The sequence below is a fragment of the Phyllostomus discolor genome, chromosome 6, assembly GCF_004126475.2.
Source record: "Phyllostomus discolor isolate MPI-MPIP mPhyDis1 chromosome 6, mPhyDis1.pri.v3, whole genome shotgun sequence".
NCBI lineage: Eukaryota > Metazoa > Chordata > Mammalia > Chiroptera > Phyllostomidae > Phyllostomus > Phyllostomus discolor.
In genome coordinates, this window is record NC_040908.2 from 69,495,441 (window position 1) to 69,521,716 (window position 26,276).

The following is a 26,276-nucleotide window of genomic DNA, read 5'->3' on the forward strand; positions in this document are numbered from 1 at the left end:
GTCTTCAGGCATAGAGCTGGCCTGCTCCATTACAACTACTTTCCCTCACTGCCTTGGCCTGCTCAGGCCCTTCCAGACCTGCCTGCCTGGTACTGGCCATAGTTGAAAGCAGAGAGCTTTACTGAGGTGCTTCCCTGGAAGTTGGGCTCAGACTAAGAACAGCTTTTGGGCATGGCCGGGGCTTGGCATCCATCCCTCCCTGACAAATCTGGCAATACAGGCACACTGTGAGGATTGTCCTCGAAATGCCCCATGCTCTGTTCCTGACACCAAGTATTTGCATGTGCTGTTCCTCTGTGCCTGAGTGCCCTTCCTTGACTAAGTATATCCTGCTAGGTATATCCACCTAGTGAACCTCTCTACTCATCCTTCAAGGCTCCACCTGAAGCAGACACCCACAATTCTTTTATTAAGTTCTTCATGTTCAGTTTCCTCATTTTTCAAATGAGGGTAGCATAATAATAGCCATTGCACCCGCTGATGCAGTATGTGCACTAGGTTAGCTATTTCTTATAAAGGATTTAGAACCTGCCTGGCAGGAGGAAGCTTTCTGTAAGTACCAGCTCTTAGCCACAGCCCAGGACAAAACAGAGGGTGTGGGGAGAACCAGGGCACAGGGAAAGGAGACAGAACACCTGGGTGCCAGGTCCAGAGCCAACAGCAGATTTGGTCCTGGGAGGCCCCTGCCCACCCCCTCCTTCCCTCTTTCTCTTCCTATGTGTCAAATGTTGTTGGTTTTGGGGGCTTTTTAAAAAAAAATAAACAAGGGCTGCATAAAACCCTTAATATTCTGGTTAAGTTTTGAAACAGCTCAGAAATCCCCTCCTCTTTTGTGAGTCAGTGGCAGGAGTAATAAGCAGAACTGCTGGGGATGCGGGGAGAGAAATTCTGCAAAATAACAGCTGGGCTGCCCTGTGGCCCCAGGGACTTGAAAAGGGGTTCAAAAATCTCTGGGTGTGCTGGAGAGCACTGAAGCCTGAGGGCCCCGGGGATGGGGTGGGGGGGACACTAAACCTTGAAAAAGATCACGAGGCCCACACCCCAGTGTAATTTGAAATAAAAACAGGCTGGACTATTAAATTAGTGTAAGAAAGTCTCACAAGACTGACTTTTCCCATCATAGTGATTACAATGCTCATTTGGAAATGGCAAATTCTTTCCAAGCATTTTTCCTGTTCTATTTGGGTGCCTGAAGCATGTGCTTTATGACCAAGTTGAGCCCTGTCCTCACCTGCCTGGGAGGGCTCCCAGCAGGGGAGCTGCACCCCCACCCCTGGAGAGAGAGACACCTGCTGCGTGCCCCCCACCCCCCACCCCCCACTGTCCGGCGGTACACTGTGTGTGCAGGGGTGGGGGGGGCACTGCTGTGCTCCCTACTGTCCAGTGGTACACTGTGCCCTCCTGCCTGTGGGCTCGCTGAACCGGGGAAGTGCTTTCCTTGCCCCAGCAGATTTGAGTCAAAAGGGGGAGCTGGTTCAAACTGAAAGAATAATTCGGTTAGCCAAAGCCACCAATATTTCTCTGGGGCCCAAGTGATTGCCAGGCAGGGAGCTCCAGGACCAGAGCGTCACTGGTCCTTGGGGTCTTGCTGAAACCCCCTCTGTCCTCACCTAGTTCCTCTTTTCCTCAGAAAAGGGGCAAGGAGGGCTAAGGGCAGAAAGTCTGGGACCAAGCCTCCTCCAGCCCACAGGCTCTGCTGAGTGCCCAGGGCAGGCCCTGGCCCTCCTTGAGGCCCAGATGATTGGGCCTCCCTCTGCCTGCCCTTCTCAGCCTTCCACAGGTCCCTCAGGACTCTGCATTTGTACCCTCTGTTCCCTCTCCAACAGCCTTCGAATTTCTGTGTGCCCTCTGGGGGATAGAGGTGTGAAGCTTTTCAGAAAGTTTCTAGAACTCTCACATCAACACTCCTGGTGGTCTCTATCCTTCTTAGAACAGACCTGACTTCCCATCAAAGGGACCAGCTTGAAACAAACTTGAAAAGAACCACTCAGCAGTTTCACTTACAGGCCCCTTAGCTGGGTGGGACTTGCCCTCTAGCCAGCATCCTAGTAATCACAGTGAGGCCAAAATTAACAAGGTGTTTTTGAGCTGAAATTAATTCACAGTAACATTGATCTATATTTAGTAGCTAATAATTTTTTTCAGGCTGGACTCCCAAGGTAGAGTGGGCCAGGTTGGGGGCTAGGGGCTTCCTCACCAACCCATCCAACCCTCCACTGGTGTGGATTCTGGCCCCTCTAGACCCTGACCTAGCTGCCCAGCCTCTGTAGTCACAGAAACTCAGGGACCCTGCTGGACTCAAGTTCGTTCTGACCTCAGGACAGGTGTAGAAAGGAGATGTTGATGGCTTGTCTTGCTGGGCCACCCACAACACCTGGCCTGGGCCTGCTGCATCGCTGCCTTACCCAGTTCGCTGACCCAGCACAAAATGTGCCCTGTAAGCAGGACCATCTTGAGCTCACAGGCAGGACCAGGCGCACAGCTGCTCTCAGGCGGAAGAGTTCTCTAGACAGCAAGACGCTGGGGCATGGAGGGCCTGGCTTCGCAAGGACAAGTGCAAAGCATGGCCAAGGTCAGGGGCCTGCAGGGTTAGCTGAGTGTGTGAGGAGGAAAGACACCCCCCACCCCAACACACGCACTCTCTTTACAGGGCAGTTCTAGTGGGTGGGGCTGGCAGTGCTGTGTCAGCATGGCTATGTACCTACCGGGACACCAGGCTTGTGTAGTTGCCATATTGTGGGGAAGTCTGGAGAAGGGGAAGGCAGCAAGGTGACCCCATGGTAGGGGCCACTTTAGGAACTGGGAGTGTCAGCTAACACTGATGGTGAAGTCTGTCAATATTGGAATAAGTTGTTTAGAGCTGGGGGGTGGGTGATTGTGGTTCCTCAGGGGAAAAGGGAGCCCCTTGGCTCCTGGGAGAAAGCTGGCAGCATCTCTATTTTGAGGAGCTGAATGAGAACTTGGAGGTAGGATAGGAACAGAGGGGTTCTGCCTCTTTCTGGAACATTCTGTCCTGGTTCCATTTGTATAGGGTTTTACATTTTTAAAGGGTTGTAAAACTCACACACACACACACACACACACTGTCTACCTATGTGACTGAGATCTTAACCCCAAAATATTCACTAGCTGTCCCTTTACATGAAGTTTGCTGGCTCCTGATTTTGCAGATGGAAAACTGAGCCCCAGAAAGGGAAGGTGACCTGCTCAAGGCCACACTGCAGATCGGTAGCTGAGCACTGTGGGTTCCCTGCTTCTCCTTCAGCATTCCCGTAGGTACAGAGGGTGGTCTGTCGACCATGAGTCAGCTGCTCGTAGGAGCAGGAGTTGAAGAGGGGACCCAGATGGTGCTGGTGCTCACTGTGGAGGCAGACGCTTCTGACACCTTCCTGCCAGTTGCTTGGAACAAGGTATGTTTTGCTACCTTTTACCTGGGGATCTCTGAGCACACGACTGAATTTAGAGAGTACAGTTGCCGGTTCCTGTTCATTGTCCCTGTGGTCTGGCCTGTTTATCAAGCCCTCTGTTCCTGAGAACCCTCAGTGCGTGCAGGCGCACACATACACGAGTGTGCAGGGCCTTCTGGGGAAGAGGCTGTTCTGGGTAACTGAGGGTTAACTGGAAACCCATGTTCTTATGCCTTGGTGAAAATTTTTCTACAAATGATGAGCATTTCCCCAACTTCATAGTTTGAAAAGTTCCACCACTTTCTAAATATGCGACCTTGGTTAGATTACCTAACCTCAGTAACCTCAGTTTCCTCATCTAAAAGCACAGAATAATTCCTGTCTGGGGTGTGAACGGCTCTAGAAAGGGGAGCTCTGTGTGTTCTAGAAACACAGCCACTCTCACTTAGTTGTGGAAGGAGCTGCAGGGGTAGGGTTATAGTTTGGAGCATCATGCATTCTGCACACACCAACAGGGAAGTGCGTCAGGATTGCCTGTTCGAACCAAGTCCTCCAGAGGAGCTGGTTTCCTTACGATTGGCTGCTGTCTCATACCGGCCAGTGCAGCTGGGGATATCTACACCAAACAGAGGACTCTTGGTCCACTGGAGCTTGAATGCTATCTTTATTTCAGTTTGTTGCACCTCCTCTGGGATGGGGTTGACAGACAGAGGGCAGGGCTGGTATGCAGCCTTCCCAGCATCCCATCCCACCCTCACCTGCCCCCCTGCACCCTGCACACAACCCAGGACCCGCCACATGCCAGAGGGCCAGCCTGGAAAGAGACAGGGAGAAGGATGGCTTGGGATGAAGGGCCCGCTAGTCTGGGAAGAAAGCTGGGCAGGCCCTGGATCCCCAGAAAGTGTAGGGGGGAAGGTTTGGGGCTCATTTTGACCTAGTACATTCTGGGAGGCTTTTTCTGACTGCCCCCAGTTGAGGAATGGAGGGGATGCCCATGGAGGGAGAGCTCATGGCACTGGCTCTTATTGGCTCTGGAGAAGGAGGCAGCCACAGATGGGGAAGGTGGCACCCAGGCACCCCACCCTACAGGGTCCTGTTCCCTCTGTTTTGATCCCACCGTTTCAGTCACTCACTTCCTTGGCTGAGATGGCTGATGGTGCCATGAGCCCAAGGCACAGTACCCATCTTCAGTGACTGGGAAGGAGCTCAGAGTCAGATACTTCCAGCCCTGCCCCATATTGTGTGGCCTTAGGCATGCCTTGTAGCCTCTGGCCCTCACTCTCCTTATCTGTAAAATGGGAATGCTTATCTCTTGGTGTTGATGTGAAGACAATGAAATTACACATGAAAAATAGGCTCACAGCCTGCATCCTGCCCTCTTCTCAGGTGGCTGGCAGAGTTGCATGTGGTCCAGGGGTGGGCAGGACCTTACTGACCAAGGGTGGAGTACCAAGGGCTTTGGTTTCTGGGCTTGGAAACAAAGGCTTTCTCTAGTCCTCATCTATATTCAACTGGTCCTGCCTGTCCCAGAATCCTTGAGGCTCACCAAGAGCCTAATCCCTTGCATACCTAGCAGAAGCAGGAAGGGTGGGGGTGGGTGCAAATGTACACATGGTGTATTGAGTACACATTGTGAGCAAAGGCTGTGCCACTATAGGGGGGGAGGATTGCCCCAAAATATTCTTGCTTTTGTTTAAAATCTCCCACTTTGATTGCAGCTTTGTCAGTTTTCCCTTTAATTCTGTAAACATTTGCTGTATACATTTAGATGTTATTAGCTGCACTTGGGTTCAAGATTGTTTTCCCCTATTGGTGAATTGTTTCTTTTATCATTATATAGTGACTTTTTTTTCCCTAATAATGAATTGTGCTTTAAAGTCAATTTGCATAGTATTAATATTGCTACACTATCATTCTTTTTTAAAATATATTTTATTGATTATGCTATTACAGTTGTCCCATTTTCCACCCTTTATTCCCCTCTGCCCTGCACCACCCCTAGTTCCCCCACTTAGTTCATCTCCATGGGTTGTACACATAAGTTCTGTGGCTTCTCCATTTCCTATATTATTCTCCTTTTTTATTTTTCTTTTTTTAAAGGTCTTATTCATTCATTTTTAGAGAGAGGGGCAGGGAGGAAGAGAGGGAGTGAAACAATGTGTCATTGCCTCTCACATGGCCCCCACTGGGGACCTGGCCCGCAACCCAGGCATGTGCCCTGACTGGGAATTGAACTGACGATGCTTTGGTTTGCAGCCTGAGCTCAATCCACTGAGCTACACCAGCCAGGGCCATTTCCTATACTATTCTTAACCTCCCCCTGTCTATTTTGCACCTACTATTTATGCTTCTTATTCCCTGTAACTTTCCCTTCATTCCCCTCTTCCCCCTTCCTGCTGATAACCCTCCATGTGATTTCCATTTCTGTGATTTTATTCCTATTCTAGTTGTTTGCTTAGTTTGTTTTTATTTTCTTAGGTTCAGTTGTTCATAGTTGTGAATTGTCATTTTACCATTCATAGATTTTTATCATCTTCTTTTCCTTAGATAAGTCCCTTTAACATTTCATATAATAAGGTCTTGGTGATGATGAACTCTAACTTGACCTTATCTGGGAAGCACTTTATCTGCTCCTCCATTCTAAATGATAGCTTTGCTGGGTAGAGTAATCTTGGATGTAGATCTTTGCCTTTCATGACTTGGAATACTTCTTTCCAGGCCCTTCTTGCCCATAATGTTTCTTTTGAGAAATCAGCTGATAGTCTCGCGGGAACTCCTTTATAGGTAACTTTCTCCTTTTTTCTTGCTGCTTTTAAGATTCTCTCCTTATCTTACTCTTACATCATGTAGTTATAATTTGCCTTGGTGTGTGCTTCCTTTGGTCCAACTTCTTTGGGACTCTCTGGGCTTCCTGAACTTCCTGGAAGTCAGTTTCATTTGCCAGATAGGGGAAGTTCTCCATTATTTGTTCAAATAAGTTTTCAATTTCAAATAAGACTTTTCAATGTCTTGCTCTCTGGCTTCTCCTTCTGGCACCCCTATGATTCAGATGTTGGAATGTTTAAAGTTGTTCTGAAGATTCCTACGCCTCTCCTCATATTTTGGAATTCTTGTGTGTTCATTCTGTTCTGGTTGACTGTTTATTTTTTCCTTCTGCTCCAAACCATTGATTTGAGTCCCAGTTTCCTTCCCTGCATTGTTGGGTCCCTATAAATTTTCCTCTACTTCACTTAGCATAGCCTTTGCTCTTTTCTCTATTTTTCAATCATACTCAACCATTCTGTGAGCATCTTGATTACCAGTGTTTTGAACTCTGTATCTGATAGGTTGGCTATCCCTCCATCTCTTAGCTGTATTTTTTTTTTCTGGAGTTCTGGTCTGTTCTTTTATTTGGGTCACATTTTTTTTGTCTTGGTGTGCCACTTACATAGTGAGGGGTGGAGACTTAGGTATTTGCCAGGGTGGGGCAACCCAGGTCACCCTGTTGTGGTGCTATATGTGGAAGAGGGACCCAAAAGGGAACAATTCTACTTGCTGGGCTCTTGGCTGGCTTTTAGTAACTTCCTCCACTACCCACAAGCAAATTGGGCCCTTCTGGTGCTGATTCCTGGGTGGGTAGGTTTGTGTACATTCTAAGACACTGTGGGTTTCTCAGAAAAACTCTCCTGTGAGGCTTGGAGTTTCTCCCTCCACCTCAACCCTCCACAGGTTTTTTCAGTCAGAAGTTTTAAGGCTTTATTTGCCTGCACTGGAACCTTGGGTTGTGCTCTCTGTCTTGCTCCCTGGTTTATCCGCATGTGAATGTGAGACCACCCACTCTGCAGACCACCGCCTTGCGGTGAGTCCTCTCCACCCTGACTGCCTGTCTCTGCTCCTCTTACTGGTCTGTATGAATGTTTCTGCTTTAACTCCTTGGTTGTTGGACTTCCATACAGTTCAATTTTCTGGCAGTTCTGGTTATTTTTTGTTTTTGAATTTGTTGTTGTCCTCCTTTTGGTTGTGCAAGGAGGCACAGTGTATCTACCTATACCTCCATCTTGGCTAGAAGTCTACACCATCATTCTTTTGATTAGTATCTGCTTAGTATAGACATACTTCCAATATTTCTATTATTGCATTTTAGGTACATTTACCTAAAACATAATACATATGGTACAGCATATGCTAGAGCTTTAAAAATGTGATCTGAGAATCTCTGTTATATAAGGGTAAATTCAGCATATGTACACTTACCATTATTATTGATATATTTGGATGTAATTTGCTATTTTATTTCCCTTATATACCATGTTCTTGCTTTAATCTTTTCTTTTTCTGCTTTCTATTACATTTATCAAATTTTCTTTCTCTCACCCACTATACTGGTTTGGATATTACATATTATATTTTTATCTTTTAGTTGTTATGTCTAGATTATGTATATTTGACTTAACAAGGGATAAAATCAATACCAAGGACCTTCAAAGCTTCAACTCCAGTTACCCACCTCCTCTTTTCCAGGTTTTGTTACCTAATATTTAATTCTGTCTAACTTTTAACATCCCCAATTATGTATCATGGTTGGCAGTGGTATAAACCAATGACTATTCAGATTTATACATAGATAAATTTCTTTGTTCACTGTTGTAAATTGCATTTTCCACAGACAGAGGCAACCACATCTACCATCCCACATGTTCTTCTGCAGTATGACCTTGACACTTTCCCATCAAAAAGTTATGATGAGCCCCAGTTGGGTGGCTCATCTGGTTGGAGTGTTGTCCTGCACACCAAAGGTTGTGGGTTTGATCACCAGTTGGAGATCATACGGAGGCAACAAACCAATGGTTCTCTCTCACATCAATGTTTCTCTCTCTCTCTCTCCCCCTCTCTGTAAAATCAATAAACATATTCTTGGGAGAGGATTAAAAGAATTTTTTTTAAGTGACGACTAGTTCTTCTCTTCTTGAATCTGGGATGATTCTTGACCTTCATGACTTGTCTCAAGCAGCTCGTGTACCTTCTACTCGATCTCTTGGAATATAAACTCTCTGGACATCCCCATAGACAGACCATGTGCAGGTGCCACAGTCTTCACTTACCCAGAAGCCACCTCAACTATCAGGAGCAGCCCCGAGAACAAAGAAGCACAGTTTTAAAACTGTGTACACAATGCCAAGTGCTTATACCACAACTGCACACTTTCCAAATGACTTCAGGGCGCTCACCCTGGAGCCCAATTATCTTTGGAATTTGTCAAAGGGTGGAGAATTTGGAATCAGTCCTCATCCAATCTACACTACTTATTCAACCTTGAGCCTCAGTTTTCTTATTTGCAGTGTCCCCAAGTCCCACAGCCAGCAGGTGGAAGAGATCGACCTCTGTGTTGTGGCACTAATGGTATTTAGCACAGAGCTGGCACATGATGGTCTCCAAGAAATGTTTGCTGACTGTCTGACTGAAAAAATGTTTTAATGAAGTCCCCAGTGAAGGCACAACCAAGGACAGATACATGTGCTCTGACAAGTGGGAAGGAGGAAGGGCACAGAGCAGACTATTTGCACGCACACATGGTGCCTGAAGTGCCATATTGAGCTGCCCAGAGACCCAAGGGAAATCAACCCCCAGGATAACGTAGGCTCATTAAGATGGAATTTGAGGGCCCTGTCTTTCTTCCTTCTAAAAGATATTGCTACACATGATGAGGATCAGATAGAGGCACCACAAGTCAGTTGGCACAGAGCCCAGGGGGACAGAGACACCCTTTTGTTAACCCCTTCATCCCTGGGGTTAGGTTGGTTCTTATCCAGTTTCTTAAAGCTCAAGTGGGGAGGAGAGGCCTCCAAGCAGACAGAATAGGCTGGAGCATTCTCTGGTGCCCAACATTTGAAGTCCCAGCCTTGCTACACAGAGGAGGGAGTATCAGGAGACTGTAAGGGTGGTTACTTCTGCCATAGGGACAGTGCCCATGGCCCAGGCACTGGATACAATGAAAATGGCCAAAATGGGCAAAAGCTCCAAGGAGTGGAATGAAGAGGTTTTGTAGTCTCTGTGCTATTTTGACCTCACTGTGGGGCCAGAAGGACCTCTAGGGAATCCTGAAAAATTCTGCTGGAAAGGTCAGTGGTTTGTCCTCCTGGCCAGTAGAGCTAGTTCTCAGCAATCACAGCTCCCTCCCACCCACCCGCACCACCTTCACAATGGATGGCACATGGCTGGATGCCCAGCCAGAGCCACAGGGTGCACACGTGCATGCTCACCAGCTTCTCACACTCACAAACTGCCTTCCTTCACCTCTGCCCTTCTGGCTACCACCCCCCTGGGTGTCTCCAGTATCCATTCTCTCCTTTGTCTCATAATAACGGCCTGCTCCAATTTGTAACTGAACACAGGACTGTCCAGAACAAAGGTTACATTTCATAGTCCTGTAGCTAAGCTTTGGCCAGTGGGATGAGAGCTGAAGGAAGGGGCCTGTTGAAACTTCCTGATCATGCCTGATGCGGACACAGACCCGCAGTATCTGTGGCCGTCATGGATGAGACGAGACAAATTCACACGGACTACAGAAATCTTGTGGAGAGAAAGGGATGACACGGCCGCTCTCTCAGTGAAAGAGAGCACCCCGTCCCTTGCCTGGGCAGGCTGTTATTGCTTTTCTGGGCACATTACATTGAGTAAATGAGAATAGTCCTCATTTACTATGCACAGGTTCATTTTAGGTGGTTACTTTTTACAAAAAACAAAGGAGAGGATGTTGCTAAGGACATCAAAAAAGAAGGGTATTTGAAAATATAAAGGGAAAAGTGGTTGAACTGGTTACACTCGTCCTTGGGAGGTTTAGCATAGATTTTAGGAAGTTACTTTAAAGATATGCAGTAAACATTTGCTGCCTCAATTCAGGGTGAGGGAGTTTTAGCAAAAGCAAGACTCAAAGCAGCCTAGGTACAATACAGGCCTGATTCCCCACAGGAGAACCTGTCCATGGGTGTGGGTCCTATGTACCGGACCTCGCTTTCCACTGACTGGCCTTTCCAAGTGGGAGCTGGGCTACATTTCCCATGCCACACAGAATAGTCTCCTACACATGCCCTGCCCTGGTCCCCTCCTTGTGCTGGATGAACATGGCCATGAGGCAAGCACTTTTGGACATGGGAAAGAGGGTAGTGCCCAGCGAGGATAAGTAAAACTTAGAGGGGCCTGGCCCATGACAGCTTGGCAGAGTGGAGCCCCCCACTCCCAGACTTGTACTTTGATGGAAATGGACCTCTATTGACAGACTGAGCCATTTTGTGCCTTTCATCACTTGTAGCTGCATGCACAGCCTGTAGGATGCAGTCACTCACATGCACTCACTTCACAAGCAGCCACCCCTGGCTTTTGTCTCCCCCCACCCCCCTGTCCACCATTGACATCCTCCTGGATAAACACAGTGGCCTCTTCCCAGCGGTCACCCCTCCTCCCACTGGGGTGAGCTGAGCCTGACCACTTTCTGCTCCTCCCTCTTGGCCCTTCAGAATGTTATACTCCTAGCAGCTCTTGTGTTTCTGATGTCCCTTACTAGTGTCCTTTGGGGGCCTTTGTTCCTGTGCTTGTCCTGCTTCTGTTATTTCTCCAGAGTTTAGTCTGGAATCATCATGGGGATAATGGCTAGACTGGCTTTGGAGGCAAAGGGGCTGTCGGGTTCTGGGGTGGGGTGGGTGTGCTGTCTACCAGTCTCCAAGCTAGCCTTTCTTCCTGGCTGGACATCACCTATGGCTCACAGCTGGGCTCGTGCTGATGTGTCTGAGCCACTTCCCTGCTTATAGCAGCTAGACGGCCCCTTGCCCTCTGCCCCCAGCAATTAGTGTCTTCCTCAGCTTCCAAAATGGGCTGAGCCCCCCTGGAATCATCTCTGCAGAGCCCACGGAGGGTGCTGGACCATTTCTGGCAAATGCATAATAACTCCCTTGTGAGCCTCCACTGTGGGCCACTGACACCCCTGCCAGGAAGTCTGGCTGTGCTGGGTCAGGGTCCTCAGAGCCCTGAAGCTGCACTGTGCCTGAGATACACTTCACAGCCAGCCAGCACAGGGCTCCAGTGTGAAGGCCATAGGGAACACCCATGGCTCCAAGAAAGGCAGTGATGGCTGCCCTAGTAATAGGAAGGCAACCCCTTTAATGATAAGAGCTGGCACTGACTGATGAGTGCAATTCCCTGGGACCATCACTCACCCACTCAGTCTTCCTATTAGCCCTCAGGTGGGCCTCTTCATTCCCATTTTGCAGATGAGAAAACTAAGGCTCTGAAAGGGCCACCAGTTGGTCCGAGGGTTCACGGCTATTAAGTGGTGAAGTCAGCACTCGAACCCCGCTCTGTCTGGCTCCAAAGTTTTTGCACTACCCACTCCACTGTCCTCCTGGACTAGCAACTCTGAAGGGTCCTTCAGATCCCTCCAGATCACTTACTGGTCACCCCACCACCAGACCTCACCCACCTCAGTATGACAGGTGAGTCTCACAGCTGTATCCCCAGCATTGTCCCCTCCTCCAAGATTCCTGTGGATTCTCAGGTGCCCTTGAGCTATCTGACTTTGATGGCTTGCAGCTGCCCCAGACTCAAATATCCTGAGCCTAGGCTTGCTCTCAGCAGGTTCCTCCCCTGGTACCTTGCATCCCCACCCACTATCCACAGGGCTTGTCTTTGCCTCTCTGTCCTGCTGAGTCAGTTCTGTATCCCCTCCTCCTTAGTGACCCATTTATCGTCTCCTGACAGCTCTTCTCACTGGTGCTCACCCTCGGCCTGATGGCCTAATCGATGTCCCTGAAGCAGGCCAATCCAGACCCCTTAACCCCAGGCTGCTGCTCAGAATCCTTCAGCGATTTCCTGTTTTCTACAAAATAAACTCCAAAACCTCCTCAGCATGGCCTTTCTGGTTTAGTCCCTTGCTATCGCCTTTCTCTACACACTGGAAGGCCATGATTCCACTCTACCATAGAGTGAGACACTGCTAGCTGCCTGTTCAATACCCATTCGTCCTTCTTCCTCAATAACAGAACCCTGGTTTTTAAAAAGATTTTATTTACTTAATTTTAGAGAGAGGGGAAGGGAGGGAGAAAGAGAGGGAGAGAAACATCAATGTGTGGTTGCCTCTCATGTGGCCCCCACTGGGGACCTGGCCTATGACCCAGGGGATTCCCATGTGCCCTGACTGGGAATGGAACTGCCGACCCTTTGGTTCACAGCCCATGCTCAATCTACTGAGCTACACCAGCCAGGGCAGAACCCCAGTTTTTAGCTGCTCCCCAATAGAGACTATATTTCTCAATTTCCTTTGTAGTAGTTAGCTGTGGCCACCTGACAAAATTTTGGCCAGATATGCCAACAGAAGTGTCACATAAGCTCTCCAGCAAGTCTGTGTAATTGAGAACTGACTTAACTGAGAGGAATGCCCTTCTGAGTCTTTCTCCTTCCTGCTGCCTGGAATGCTGATGTGCAAAGTGGAGCTCCAGCAACGCTTCAGGTCCATAGAGTGGCCTTGAGTATGAGGGCCAGTGCTAGAATGCTGGATCAGAAAAACAGAGAGAATCTGGGTTCCTGTGGCCACAGAGCTTTCATGGTTACCCTGGACTGCCTCTGTTCAACTTACCTCATGTTAAAAAGAAATGAACACTTCTTGTTTAAGCCATTATTCTTTTGTATATTCTGCTATATGCAAATAACCCTAACCTTAATCTGTCTGATACAGCCAGACAGAACTGTGCGTGGTTACATTTCTATGCCTTTGCACATATGGTTCCTTCTCCCTGGTATGCCTTTCTTTCCTTTCCCACTCTTTTTTAAAAAATATATTTTATTGATTATGTTATTACAGTTGTCCCATTTTCTCCCCTTTACACCCCTCCACCCTGCACCCCCCTCCCACCCACATTCTCCCCCTTTAGTTCATGTCTATGTGTCATAAGTTCTTTAGCTTCTACATTTCCCATACTATTCTTGCCCTCCCCCTGTCTATTTTCTACCTACCATCTATGCTACTTATTCTCTGTACCTTTCCCCACTCTCTCCTCCTCTGATTGCTCTGTTCCTAACCCTCCATGTGATCTCCATTTCTGTGGTTCTGTTCCTGTTCTAGTTGTTTGCTTAGTTTATTTTTTTGTTTTTGTTTTTGTTTTGGGTGTGGTTGTTAATAATTGTGAGTTTGCTGTCATTTTACTGTACATGTTTTTAATCTTATTTTTCTTAGATAAGTCCCTTTAACATTTCATATAGTAAGGGCTTGGTGATGATGTACTCCTTTAACTTGACCTTATCTGGGAAACACTTTATCTGCCCTTCCATTCTAAATGAAAGCTTTGCTGGATAGAGCAATCTTGGATGTAGGTCTTTGCCTTTCATGACTTGGAATACTTCTTTCCAGCCCCTTCTTGCCTTCAAGGTCTCTTTTGAGAAATCAGCTGACAGTCTGATGGAAACTTCTTTGTAGGTGACTGTCCCCTTATCTCTTGCTGCTTCTAGGATTCTCTCCTTCATTTTAATCTTGGGTAATGTAATGATGATGTGCCTTGGTGTGTTCCTCCTTGGGCCCAACTTCTTTGGGACTCTCTGAGTTTCCTGGACTTCCTGGAAGTCTATTTCCTTTGCCAGAATGGGGAAGTTCTCCTTTATTATTTGTTCAAATAACTTTTCCACTTGTTGCTCTTCCTCTCCTTTTGGTATCCCTATAATTCAGATGTTGGAATGTTTAAAGATGTCCTGGAGGTTCTTAAACCTCTTCTCATTTTTTTTAATTCTTGTTTCTTCCTTCTTTTCTGATTGGATGTTTCTTTCTTCCTTCTGGTCCACTCCATTATTTGAGTCCCAGTTTCCTTCCCATCACTATTGGTTCCCTGTACATTTTCCTTTATTTCACTTAGTGTAGCTTTCATTTTTTCATCTAATTTGTGACCAAATTCAACCAATTCTGTGAACATCCTGATCACCAGTGTTTTAACCTGTGCATCTGATAGGTTGGCTATCTCTTTATCGCTTAGTTGTATTTGTTCTGGAGCTTTACTCTGTTCCTTCATTTGAACCATTTTTTAATTTTTTGGTCTCAGCATGCCTGTTACATATGAGGGGCGGAGCCTTAGGTGTTCACTAGAGCAGGGAAACCCAGTCACTGGGTTGTGATGCTTTATGTGGGGCAGAGGTCCAAGGGGGAACAATGGCACTTGCTCTGTTCTCTGCCAGATTTCATTCACTTCCCCCATTCCCCCACCTAGCAAATTGGGCCCTTCTGGTGCTGATTCCCATGTGGGTGGGCTTGTGCCTGTTCTAGGACCCTGTGGGTCTCTCCAACGAACTCTCCTGTGAGGCTAGGAGTTTCTCCCAGCACCTCAACCCCTACAGGTGTTTTCAATCAGTGGCTTGAGGCTTTATTTCCCCATGCTGGGGTCCTGGGTTGCACGTCTGTCTCCCCAGTTTCTCCAGGTTTATTTGCGTGTGAATGTGGGACCGCCTGGTCTGCCAGCTGCCTTGTGCACTGCGCCCCTCCACAATCCGCCACCTTGCTGGGTCCACCAGCCACCACTTTGCCGTGACCCCTCTCTGGCGGGCTGCCCGACTCCACCCCTCCTACTGGTCTGGATGAACGTGTCTATTTTAACTCTTTGATTGTCAGACTTCCATACAGTTCAATTTTCTGGTAGTTCTGGTTGTTTTTTGTTTCTAAATTGTTGTTGTCCTTTTTTGGTTATGCGAGGAGGCACAGTGTGTCTACCTACACCTCCATCTTGGCCAGAAGTCCCTTTCCCACTCTTGAAAGCCCAATTATCCTTCTGAATCAATTTTAAGATCTGTTGCTCTACAAAACCTTCACCCATCCCCTGGGCATAACAAAACAATCCCTGGCTGCACCCATGGTTTTCTAGTCTGGGGTTTGGCCCTCTTGTAGCACTGACCTAAAAGCCAGGGTGGAATTGAGTTGACTGAGGGACAAGGACTGGATTTTCTTCAATCTGTGGCTACCCAGAAACTGGGCAGTTCTGGGCATACAGTAGGTATTCAGGAGAGTTCTTTCAAACACACACACACACACACACACACACACACACACACACACACACACACAGCATGGATGCCAGTCTCCCCAGAACAGACCCTCTGACAGATGTATACGGGATGAGTGGGGCACGGGAAGAAGGAAAACAGGAAAGGGAAGGGGCATCTCCCCTTCTCCTTCCCTCACCTCTGAGCAGCCGGATAAGCTCCCATCCTCCAAATCCCCTCTCTGGCAGGCTCCACATTCACACTATAAGGGAGGGGCTTTGGCTGCTGGCAAGGCAGGAACCAGGGCACTCAGGACAGTGGAGGGTCATAGCGGAACCAGGGCCCAGGAGGATCTAGACAGGCCAGCAGGGTGGGAGTAGCCTCACAGAGGCTAATTAGTGGCTGGCTACTTTGTTGGTATACCCTGGCCTCCTCCTCCTGCTCTCTGCCCCACAAGGCCCAGGGTGTGGATCTAACTGTTGACCCAGAGGATTTGGTGGACCTGCAGAGTTGTTAGAGGGCTCACAGGCAGGAAGTGAGTGGGCATGAAGGGGAACGAGTGATGGGGACACAGGTGGGAGAGCCTGTGTGGCCCTGACGTTTTTCCTCCAGGGTATGGGGCCCACGGTCAGTTCCATTTGTTTCCTCGAGGTGGCAGTATTGGCTAAGTGACCTGGCTTCCAGAGCAGGTTTTCCTTCTAGCTAGCAGAATCAGAATTTTAGAGCTGGAAGGAAATTTAGCTAATATATAATTAAGGTGCAGTTGACATGCGATTTGAAGGTCCAGCTGAACGGATTTTTCCGTATGTATACATGCCACCTGGTGAAGATGGAGGGCCAGAGGTTCTGCCAGCGCCCTAGAGGTTCCCCTGTGCCCCTCTGGAAGGTGAGCACTATCCTGCCTTCTAACAGCACAGATTAGTTTCCCTGCTTCTTAACTTCATGTGAATGGGAGACTGCAGTGGATGCTGCTTGGATCTCCCCCGGCACCCACAGTGGGGTCTGACCAGTTGTTGTGGGTAGCAGTGGTTTGTTTTTAGTGCCAGGCTGTGAGTGCATGGCGAGTTCCCTTTCCACACTCTGTTGGTGGTAGTGGGAGGTGCATGCCACGGGGAGCAGCCCCGAGACAGGTTACTGATGGAGCTCGGTCTCAGGATCCACACCTGTGTACATGGGATAGAGGGGGGAGCCTGGACTGCAGTGCAATTGCAACACAACCACTCGAGGGCAGCAGCCCAGCCCCTGAGGGATGGAGGCCTTCATTCCTGAAATGGGACCTGAGTGGTGCATCTCTGCAGCACTCAGCACAACCGGCGCTGGGGTTGTTTCTCTCTGGAGCTGTCACAAACAATGCTGCTCTTGACAGTCCTGTAGCAGTCTTTGTAGACATCGGCCCCTGATCCTGCTGGGTATTCACTTAAGGAGTGGAATCATTAAGTCATTCACAAGGTAGGCAGGTGGGCAATTGTTGAGCTGCTGCACTGCACTGTTCGGCACTGATGCATCCTTGCCGTCCACCTACTGTGAGTATGGCCTCGATTGTTCTGGAGCCCAGTTTCCCAGAGTGACCCCCTTCTCTCTGAGATTTCAGGAATAGTTGCGCTCAGGCAGGCAACACAAGGGCTGGGCTCTCAGTGTCCTAGGTTGGGCTGGGTGCCCATGGCTTTCCACTTCTGCTCAGCTGCAGGCTGGCACAAACCATGGACAAGCCCTTCTTCAGCTGTATGATGGGGACTAAAACAGACATCCAGCAGCTTCCTCCACAGCACTGGAGGCATCTTAGGAGCTGACCTCTGCAAAACCCTTAGAACTGGTGGGGTCCTGGGCAAACTGCCTGCCAGTGAGGGGAAACTCAGAGGGATGGAGGCATGTGCGAAGCTGCAGAGTCAGGGCAGAGGTGCAGAGTCCTCAGAAACTTCAGCTTCCACGACCTCCTCTCCTGAGAGCGCCCCTGCTAGTTTTGAGGGCTTCAGTGCACCCTGCAGTACTGACAACAGCCACCAGGGGCCATCTCAATCACAGAGGCTGCCTCCTGCAGAGGGCTAGCCACTGCCTTTTTTGGAACAGACATTTAGGACAGCCTTGTGCTACTGGTGGCCTGGAGGGGAGGGAAGGGTGCAGGCTGTACCATGAGGCAGACTCCACCTCACGCTCAGGCTACCAGTCAGCAACTGCCCATAAAGCTCCCATTGTGTGTCAGCACAGTTGAATGGGGAAGATGTTGATAACCAGTACATGCTCAGAAGTGTAGGAGAAGAGGGAGAAGACAGGGTCTCTGGGCCCCACAGCACCCAGAGAGAAGGGGATGCCCTGTGCCTGGGTACCCCAGGCTGGGCCAGCAGGTCCATGAACCACAGGTCCTTGCTTCAGTCTGGACCAGCTGGACCCATCAGCCTTGGACTCATGGTGAATGCTGCTGGCCTCTCACCAGTTTGCCTCTGGCCTTTGCTTCTAGAGGAGAAACTGAGGGAGCCTGGCAGGGTGCATGGTGTGGAAGAGAAAGTCCAGGGTGGCAGCAACATCTTCTGAAGTCACCTGGGGCCAGGTTGCTGTCACCTCTCCGTCATCAAGACCAAAATTACAGCACACTGGGGCCAGAAGGGTCCCACAGATCATCTCATCCTGGCTTCCTGTTTTACACATGGGGACACCAGGGCACAGAGAGGACAAGGGAGGGCAAAGAACACAAGAGATGGAGCCTGAGTCTCCATCCTTACCCACCCACTGCCTCCCCAGCCCTGTCACCAGCACCGATACTCCCTGCTGTATCAGGGACTTGCTTGGGAGTATCTGTCCCTTTAGCCACTTTCAGAGACTTCGTGATCATGGCCTTGATCTGAGGCCCTAGGAAGGGCTTCGCCTGGAGGTGGAGACCAGGGTACTCACAAGCCTCCGAACTAAGCTGGGGCCTTTCTCTAAAATAGGGTCTGCAGAACCACCCTGCTAGGAAAGCATGGTGCTGCCAGGCATGCCCAGACCTTCTGCATCAATCCACATTTAGTAATCTCTCCAAGAGCGTGATGTGTGTGTCAAAATATGAGAAGTGCTGGGTTAGAGCCAGCCATTGTCCACCCCCAGGCTCAGTGTCCCCATGGAAATGGAAGGGCAGAGGCTCTCTGGCCTCTTCGTCACAGCTGATGCACTGGGGGCCAGGCCTTTGACCACCCTTTTGGAAATGATTTGCACATTGGATTGGGCTCTAGAAAGTGGAACCCCAGTCCCAGCAAAGGTGGAGAGCAATCATACCCTCCTGTAGCAGGATACAGCCAAGGGGTGGGGGGGCAAATAGGGATTTGAAATGGGGTCTGGAACTCAGGGTGTCCAGGAAATATTAGGATGTCCTCACCCTCCCCCCCCCACACCCACAGGTGTCAGTTGGGGGAAGGGACAAATGGAGCAGGGCCATTGAGAGCTGTTTTGCATAGCAACAGCCTTGCAGCTAACCTCTGGTGTGGTCACTTAACATATCTATAAACTTTAACTGGTTGCATAAATATGTTAAATAGCTGTGGCCATGCTCTGAGCCAGGGGAATGGAAGTAACTTCCACACCAAGACATAACTGGGGGCAGGTCCCCCAAGTTACAGTGCTTGCCTGGGAGCTTGGAGAAGACTGGCCCCATGACATGAGACCACGTCTACCCAGACTCACCAGGGCAGCCCAGTAAAGCTAGAAGGATTTGAGAGGGCGGGCAGGTGTAGCCGATTGTGGGAGGAGTCGGAAATGGGGCTGCAAAGGAAAATTGCCGTGGGGATTAAAACCCAGACAAGGCGGCCCTGGGAGAACCACTCGGTCTTTAGCAGAGTGGGTACCCCACAGCTTTAGAAAGGGGAACCACCATGCAGCTTTAGCTGGAGATCCCAGCAATGCAGCTGATGGTGCTGGGAACCGAGGGAGGTCTACCAGCTGAGACAGATTACTGGGAAGAACCAGGGGCTGCCTGAGCCATGGACCTCTATTTCTTTTCCTGAGATACGGTACCCCATACTGGGCAAGGGGGGAAAGGAAGGACTGTGTGTGTTTGTGGGTATTTTAAGGGACTTTGGGATTTTGATGAAGACATTGGGTCACTACTTGAAGTCTGTATAGTATTAAATAAACATTTCCTTTCCTTTTCACAGATCTCTGGCATTGAGAGACGTCTTTCCTCTGGTGGCAGACATAACGAACCTGGGGGAGTTTCTTTCGGTAATAGTATATTACCTTGGCCCCCTTTGGCCCCCTTGTTGTTCTGTAACACTCCCATTCCACCTACTTCACCTCCTCTCTGTGAAAACCTGGGCGGGGCCACTCCACAAGTTCTGGGATGCAGTGTATTCAGTTAGCTCACTTTAGCAACACTGACTAAGTGCCTTTGTGTGCAGGTGAATCTCCGCCCTAGCTGTATGTTAGAATCAACCAAGGTGCTTTTAAAAATGACCGACTCAGACCCCAGCCCAGGCTGCTGGAATTGGTGCCTCTGGGTCAGGTATGGGCACAGGCACTTATACATGTGCCTCAGGGGAGTGACTGCCTGGAAGTGGGTGAAAAGTCTACCCTAAGCCGCACCCAGGCCATCCCAGGCCCTGCTTCCCTCAGGCTAGCCAGATGGGCAGACCTGCTGCTCTAGGAAACACCGGGAAATTCCATGGATATTTTAACTCGTGACAGCAATGTCCAATTAATCATCAACCCTGTAACGTGATCCCAGACTATAACAAGGGGAACAGGGGAGCTCACTCAGGAAACCTGTCGAGTGGCCTCTTCAGGCAACCCCTTCCAGACCAGGGACCCCAAGCCTGAGAAGCCCAGGCCCATGGGCGCCCAGCTCTGCTCCCAGGCTGGTAAGTAGGAGCCATGTGCTTGGTCCCTAGACAGAGGGATGCAAAAAGCAGGGGAGGCTCTGGGTCACTGCTGGGGGACAGGTCCAGAGACAGCGGTATAATTGTGTAAACATTACTCAGAAAGAGCTTCCGAAACAGGCTGAGCTCATTAGCTGCTGTAGTGAGGCAGTGAGGTTGTAAGCTTCCTGTCCCTGAAAGTTTCCAGCAGATGCCAGTGACTAAGTCTGGCATCCCTGCAGTGACCAGCTGACACACATGGCCTAGCTGCTTCTGGATCCTGCTGTACAAGGAGAAGACTGGCTGGGTGGGAAACCGTAGAGTTTGGGGGCCTGGTGGAAGATAAGGGGCTCCAGCTGTGAAAGCTGAACTGTGGGACCTGGGCCAGGTCACTTTTCCCTGGGGCCTCCACTTCTTCACCCAAACCCAGGGCCTCTGCAGCCCGCCTGCTGGCTTACAGGACTGCTAGCAGCAGAAACCAAAAGGTGCACCTCACCAGAGGCCACAGTGTTCTTTGGTGTGAGGGGCAAAGATGGAGAACCTGGGCTTTTACCTCTGGAGATATGACCGCACCTCTGTGGACACTGATCCCTCCCAGGCACAGAGCCCTCCCTACCAGCCCCTCCCCCAGCAGCACTTGGCTCTCACACCAAGAGCAGGTGGCACCAAGAGCCTGGGGGTAGGCAGGGGCCTGCCACCATTGCTGCTGTTTTAGTAACTGTGTTTGGATCCCAGGCACCAGTGGTGCCATGAGGAGGCAGCATAGGAGAGCATAGGAAAGCATGGATGGGATGGGCTCCCACACCTTTTACACCACTGTGAGCCAGGTCCAAGCACAGAGCCCTGTGCAGAGTAGAGGATGGGCCCTGGTGGGCCATGCAGTCCCACAGGCTCTCTGGATCTCTTGGCTTCCCTCCCAGAAGTACCTTGCAGGGGCCACACTCAGGCCATCGTGAGGGGCTATGAGATTGTTCGTTTAGAGAGCCTGGGCATGCAGCTGACCCAAGAGTGCTCCAGGCCCCTGGCTGCCTGTGATCTGTGAAGCTGGATGTCCTCTCGGCCTCCCTCCTCTGACATGGAGACCACATAGTCCCCACAGGCTTCTGGGAAGCTCTGAGGCTGGGATGGGCAAGCTTTGCAGACTGTCAAGTTCCTGTCCAGGATGAAGCCTGCTTTCCCAGGGTCCCCAGGGTCCCCAGGCCCGCCCCACCCCTCCCATCCTGTGAGGAACTTATGCAACCACCGAGGCCACTCCTGGGAGTTCCTCCTCCTCCCTGCACTGCCTTCCAGTCAGCCAGCTCCCTGCCTTCTCTCCTTCTCCCTCCTTCTCCCCCCACTCCCCTCCTGCCCCTAGAGTCAGTTCTGCCTGAGCCAGCCTCTGTCCAGGCAGATGAATAGGGAATGGGGTGGGAACTCCATCCACTGACCCTCCCTGAGGGAGAGGGGCCAGCTTCCAGCCAGGACAGGCTCACCTCTGCAGGTCACCCTCTTAGACCAAGGAGCTGAGCATGAGGGGTCTCCTGTTTTCCCAACCCAAGGTGGGGGCCCTTTCCTTGTAGGGGCTGAGGCAATCCCTCTTTGAAACCCAGCTCTGCACCCACTGTCTGCAGGGTGGTGGCAGCAGTGGACATGGTGATATGTGCAGATGGCTTGAATGCCTCTCACCACCCTAACCAAGCCCATTCCAGGGCTCCTCTCCAGCCCCCACTTTAGGAATGGACAATGAACCAGCCTAGGTGGGGGTGGGGAAGGTGGCCTCCACCTGCCCAGGTGGGTTTTGGCTGGTTACATCGGGAACTCTTAGCTGCCTCCACCCACCCCAGCCCAATGCCTGCCCAGGTGGGCACTTAACTCTTCACATTCAGGTACCTGGGGACTCCTCTGGGCTGGGGTCTCACTCGGATTCAGATTGAACTTAACCTCTTTTTATTTTCAGGCTCCTTCATCCAACCCAGAAAGAGTAGGGCCAGGAGGGGAGGAGGGAGGAGAGGAGGGAAATGGTAAATTTGGGGGAGCTGGCTAAGAGCAGTTCTGTGCAGGAAGCTTCTCCAGCTTCTTCCAGGCCTCCCCCAGGCCACTGGAGTTGACATGAAGGGCTGCCCAGTAAGCTACTCTCCCTTCCTAGCTGCCAAGTAGAGTCAGGTCAGGAAGTCCCTTGATTTCAAAGCTCACCCCAGGCCTTGAACACATGACCTGAGACCCCATTTCCAGCCTGTGCCCCCACCCGAGGGGAGCTACCAGGACCACCTCTCTCCCAAGGCAAGGAAGTCACCCTCACTGGGGGACTGGCCTTCACAAGTGACACAGGTTCTTCGTGGGAAGATCAGAAAGTCAGACAAGAGAAAATACAGCACCAACACAGGACCCATCAGCCAGAGCCAAGCAGAGTTGGCGGGCCTCTCTCTTTTAGGTTGTTTCTAGGCTCAGATGTGTACATTGAACAAATACATCTGTAGGACAAAGCCAGGGCCACATGATCCCTACTGTTCTCGAAACTGCTCTTTCTGTGTAATGGCAACAGAACCACACCCGGTACCGAAAGCCTGTACCTGCAGCATCAGTGCCTTTAACTTTTACAACCACCCTGCAGGGGAGGGCAACTGAGGCTTGAGGGGTTTCACAGAGCTCAGACCCCAGACAAAGTGAGCTGCTAGCCAGCTCTAAGCAGGTCTCTAGGGTTCGTAGCCCCCAGGAAGCTGGGGATGGTGGAAATGCCCTCCCCATAAGGTTGCCCCAGGATGCTGAGGCGCTCGGGTGGGGGTAGCTGTGGGGGAGAAGGAAAGGTGGAGGTGGCCAGATGAGCTGGTGGGTCTGGGCTGTCGCTTATTGACATCTGCCTGACCTCTGCAGACACCAAGGAACCCCTGGAGACCCTTCGCTTCCACCCTGAGGCCAAAGGCGCCCATGTGATCCTGGACGCAAAGCGGATCACTGCATACCGACTTGCCACTTTTCACGACGGCATCGTGTTCAGCCAGAGGCCGGTGCGGCCAGGGGAGCGCGTGGCACTGCGTGTGCTGGGGCATGAGGGCGGCTGGCACAGTGGCCTTCGCGTGGGCTTCACACGCCTGAACCCTGCATGCGTGGAGGCGCCCAGCCTGCCTCCCTTCGTGTGCCCCGACCTGGAGCAGCAGAGCCCGACATGGGCAGCATTGCTGCCGGATGGCTGCGCGCTGGCAGGGGACGTTGTTAGCTTCTGGGTGAACCGCCAAGGACGACTCTGTGCCCAGGTCAACAGGGGCCCGAGGCTCCTGCTGCGCAAGGGCGTGCCCATGGGCTCCCCGCTCTGGGCCGTGATGGACGTGTACGGGACCACCAAGGCCATCCAGCTGTTGGGTGAGGCCATTCGTCTGTACCAGGCACTGCCCCTGAGGGGAGGTGGACAGTCAGGAGGTACTCCACCAGAATCCAGAGCCTAGGGGAGGACCATTTATTCGTATTCAGTCAGTTTCCCCATCAGCTTCTGCCAGTGCCAGGTGAGGATGGGAGCTGGGGACAAAACCCAAGCACTGGAAGGGCAGCTGTTCCTAAAGAATAAGAACACGTGACCGGCACCCCAAACATCAGTGAAAGGGCTCATCACCTTTCACAAAGGAAGAAATTTGGGAGTGGGGATTTGCGGTCTAAGTAGGAGTTAGTTCACTGGGGACAAGGTGACAAGCTGAGGTGACACAGGGCGAGGGGTAGATGTGAGCAGGAAGACAGCCTGTGGGGCACAGGTGACACGTGCCAGTCAGTGGGGAAAACAAGACTATCTCTCTAGCTGCCTGCAGGGAGAGTGGCTTTCAGGGGAGCGAGTAGATAAGTACAGGAAGACCCATAGAAGAAATTTTGTTGTTCCTGGGCTGGTGGTTCATGGTCCCCCAACACAGCTTGTCACAGCTGTAGGAGCGTCCCCCCTGGAGAGCCCGATTCGGTAAGTGTAGGTCAGGGTCCAACACCTGTATTCTCCAGTTTCCACTGGATCCCCGTGCTGAGTGATGCTGAGGGTCTCCACTTAGACAGTGGCCGCAGAGTAAAGAGGAGGTGTCTAAAGGAAGGCTGGTTTAAGAAAAGGATCCACAGCCCCACAAATTCTCTGCTGGGTTAAATGGAGACAGGAACAGCTGGGGTGGGGCTCTCAGAGCTGCCTGGAGCTCATTCATGCACTGCCACCCAGAAAAGACAGGTGATGGGCACTGCCTGGGGTGTGGGGTGGGTGGGACGGGAGCACCCTGGCTCTACTCTTGGCAGGCCTGAGTCCCCCATCTCTGTCCCAGATCCTGCAGCCAGTGCCTTCCCCAGAGCCTCGCCCTGGGCCCTCCCTGAGGAGATGCCCTCTGACCCTGAAGGTGAGTGTCTTTCTGCAACACCTGGGACTCCCCAGGCCTCTGGCCCCATGGGAGCCAGGGAGGCCCCAGCCCTGGGAACTCAGGAAAGTCTTTCAAGTCCCATCAAGTCTATCACAGGCTTTAGGTCCAACAATTTGGCTCTACCTACTGGAACCTAAAAGCAATGGTGGCTGTGCAGTTTAAAAAACAAACAAAAAAAGTAGCTTAATAGCTCTGCCTTCTAGAACATCGGCTATAGTCCAGGTTACAAGAGCACATTCATGAGCAGATGATGTTATTTTGTGCTTGTCTTACAAAAGCAATCCTCGTTCACAGTAGCACCTTTGCCAACCAGGACTTTAAAAAATTATTAAGGGGTAAAGAAAGAGAAGTAAAAAGAAAAAAAATCTCCCATTGCTTCCTAGGTGGATTTCCTCCCATTCATATATATATGGGGAACTATTTGTGCTTTGTGTTCTTTTTTCTACACAGGAGTTTTATGATATAGATGTAATGTACATTATGGCTTTCTTACCAATTTCTTTCACTTGATTACATTATGAGCATTTTCTCACAAGGTAATATTTTTCTCACTACAACTGCCTGGCTCTCTTTTCTGTGGCTATATCGCGAGTAAGCTGCCCCCTCCTTGACCACATATGCCCCTGACCTATGTTGTCCCCATTTCCAGCCACAGCAGGAGAGGAGTGTGCCATCTGTCTCCACTGTACTGCCAACACCTGCCTTGTCCCCTGTGGCCACACACACTTCTGCAGCTGCTGCGCCTGGAGGGTCTTCAGGGACACAGCCAAGTGCCCTGTGTGTCGCTGTGAGATTGAGGGAGTAGTCTCAGCATGGGGCTCTTCTGCTCTGAAGACTGGGGAAGGACTTCTTGTATGGGTGGCAAAGTGGGCCTAGCTCTGAGCTGGTCCCTGCAGGGGAAGAAGGGACAGCCCACCCACTTTCTGCAGAAAAGTCAGAAAGCCTAGTTGGTAATGAGCAGAGCATAGAGAAGGAGTAGGGGATGATGGCTCTTCCCCTTACCCAACGGGTTGGGGCCAGTGGTACAGGGGGGAGCCCCTCTTCCTACCCACACCAGAATTGTCTATCTGATGGTGGCCTGATTGTAGACAGTGGCTCAGCAATGGCCAGCAAGCTTGAGTTTCCTCTGCTTAGCTCCAGGTTTCTCATGCCCAGGGCTTGTCAAGGCTTTTGCTGGCCACTTGGCATAGTCACCATTGACCTAGCAATCTAGGCACTTATGGGTGCCAAGGTTCATGGGACACCAAGAACCCACATGTGTCAATGAGGAGGATCTAAGATGGGTGGCTTGACCCTTGGTTTTATAGCTGAGGAAGTTAAGGTACCTGCATTTCCCTGTGGCAGCCCTCCCCTTTGGGGATTGAGGAGCTGCACCAGATGCAGGGAGGCATCTGTGTGGAGTGTTTACAGTCCCATGTGAGAGCTGGCTCACTGCCGACAAGTCCTCAGTAAAGTGAGTCAGGAGTCACCTACCTTGCAGTGTGGTTGTGAGGATCCAGTGAAATCACTTATCTGAAGATGATTTAGCACACAAGTGGGCACTGTTGTCATTGTGCTTATTCCCTCACCAATTTCTGATCTATCAAAATAAAGCTTCTCTTTTTTTATGAATGACATTACAATGAATATGAACCTTTATTGCAGTCAGAGAGAGCAGGTGGAGGTGGGGCTGGTCAGGATTCTGGGGCATCTGGGGATCTCCCCTTCTGTCC

The 26,276-nt window shown here is 50.6% G+C and overlaps 1 protein-coding gene across 1 annotated transcript; it reads left to right on the forward strand.

Moving 5' to 3' along the window:
- The first annotated feature begins 3,299 nt into the window (after window positions 1-3,299).
- On the forward strand, window positions 3,300-26,180 carry NEURL3 (neuralized E3 ubiquitin protein ligase 3). The gene is made up of 5 exons (XM_036029969.1): window positions 3,300-3,410; window positions 20,083-20,215; window positions 23,015-23,548; window positions 24,472-24,543; window positions 25,214-26,180. The coding sequence occupies exons 1-5, from the start codon at window positions 3,300-3,302 to the stop codon at window positions 25,438-25,440; spliced, it is 1,077 nt and encodes a 358-aa protein (XP_035885862.1). The 3' UTR covers window positions 25,441-26,180.
- Window positions 26,181-26,276: the final 96 nt, after the last annotated feature.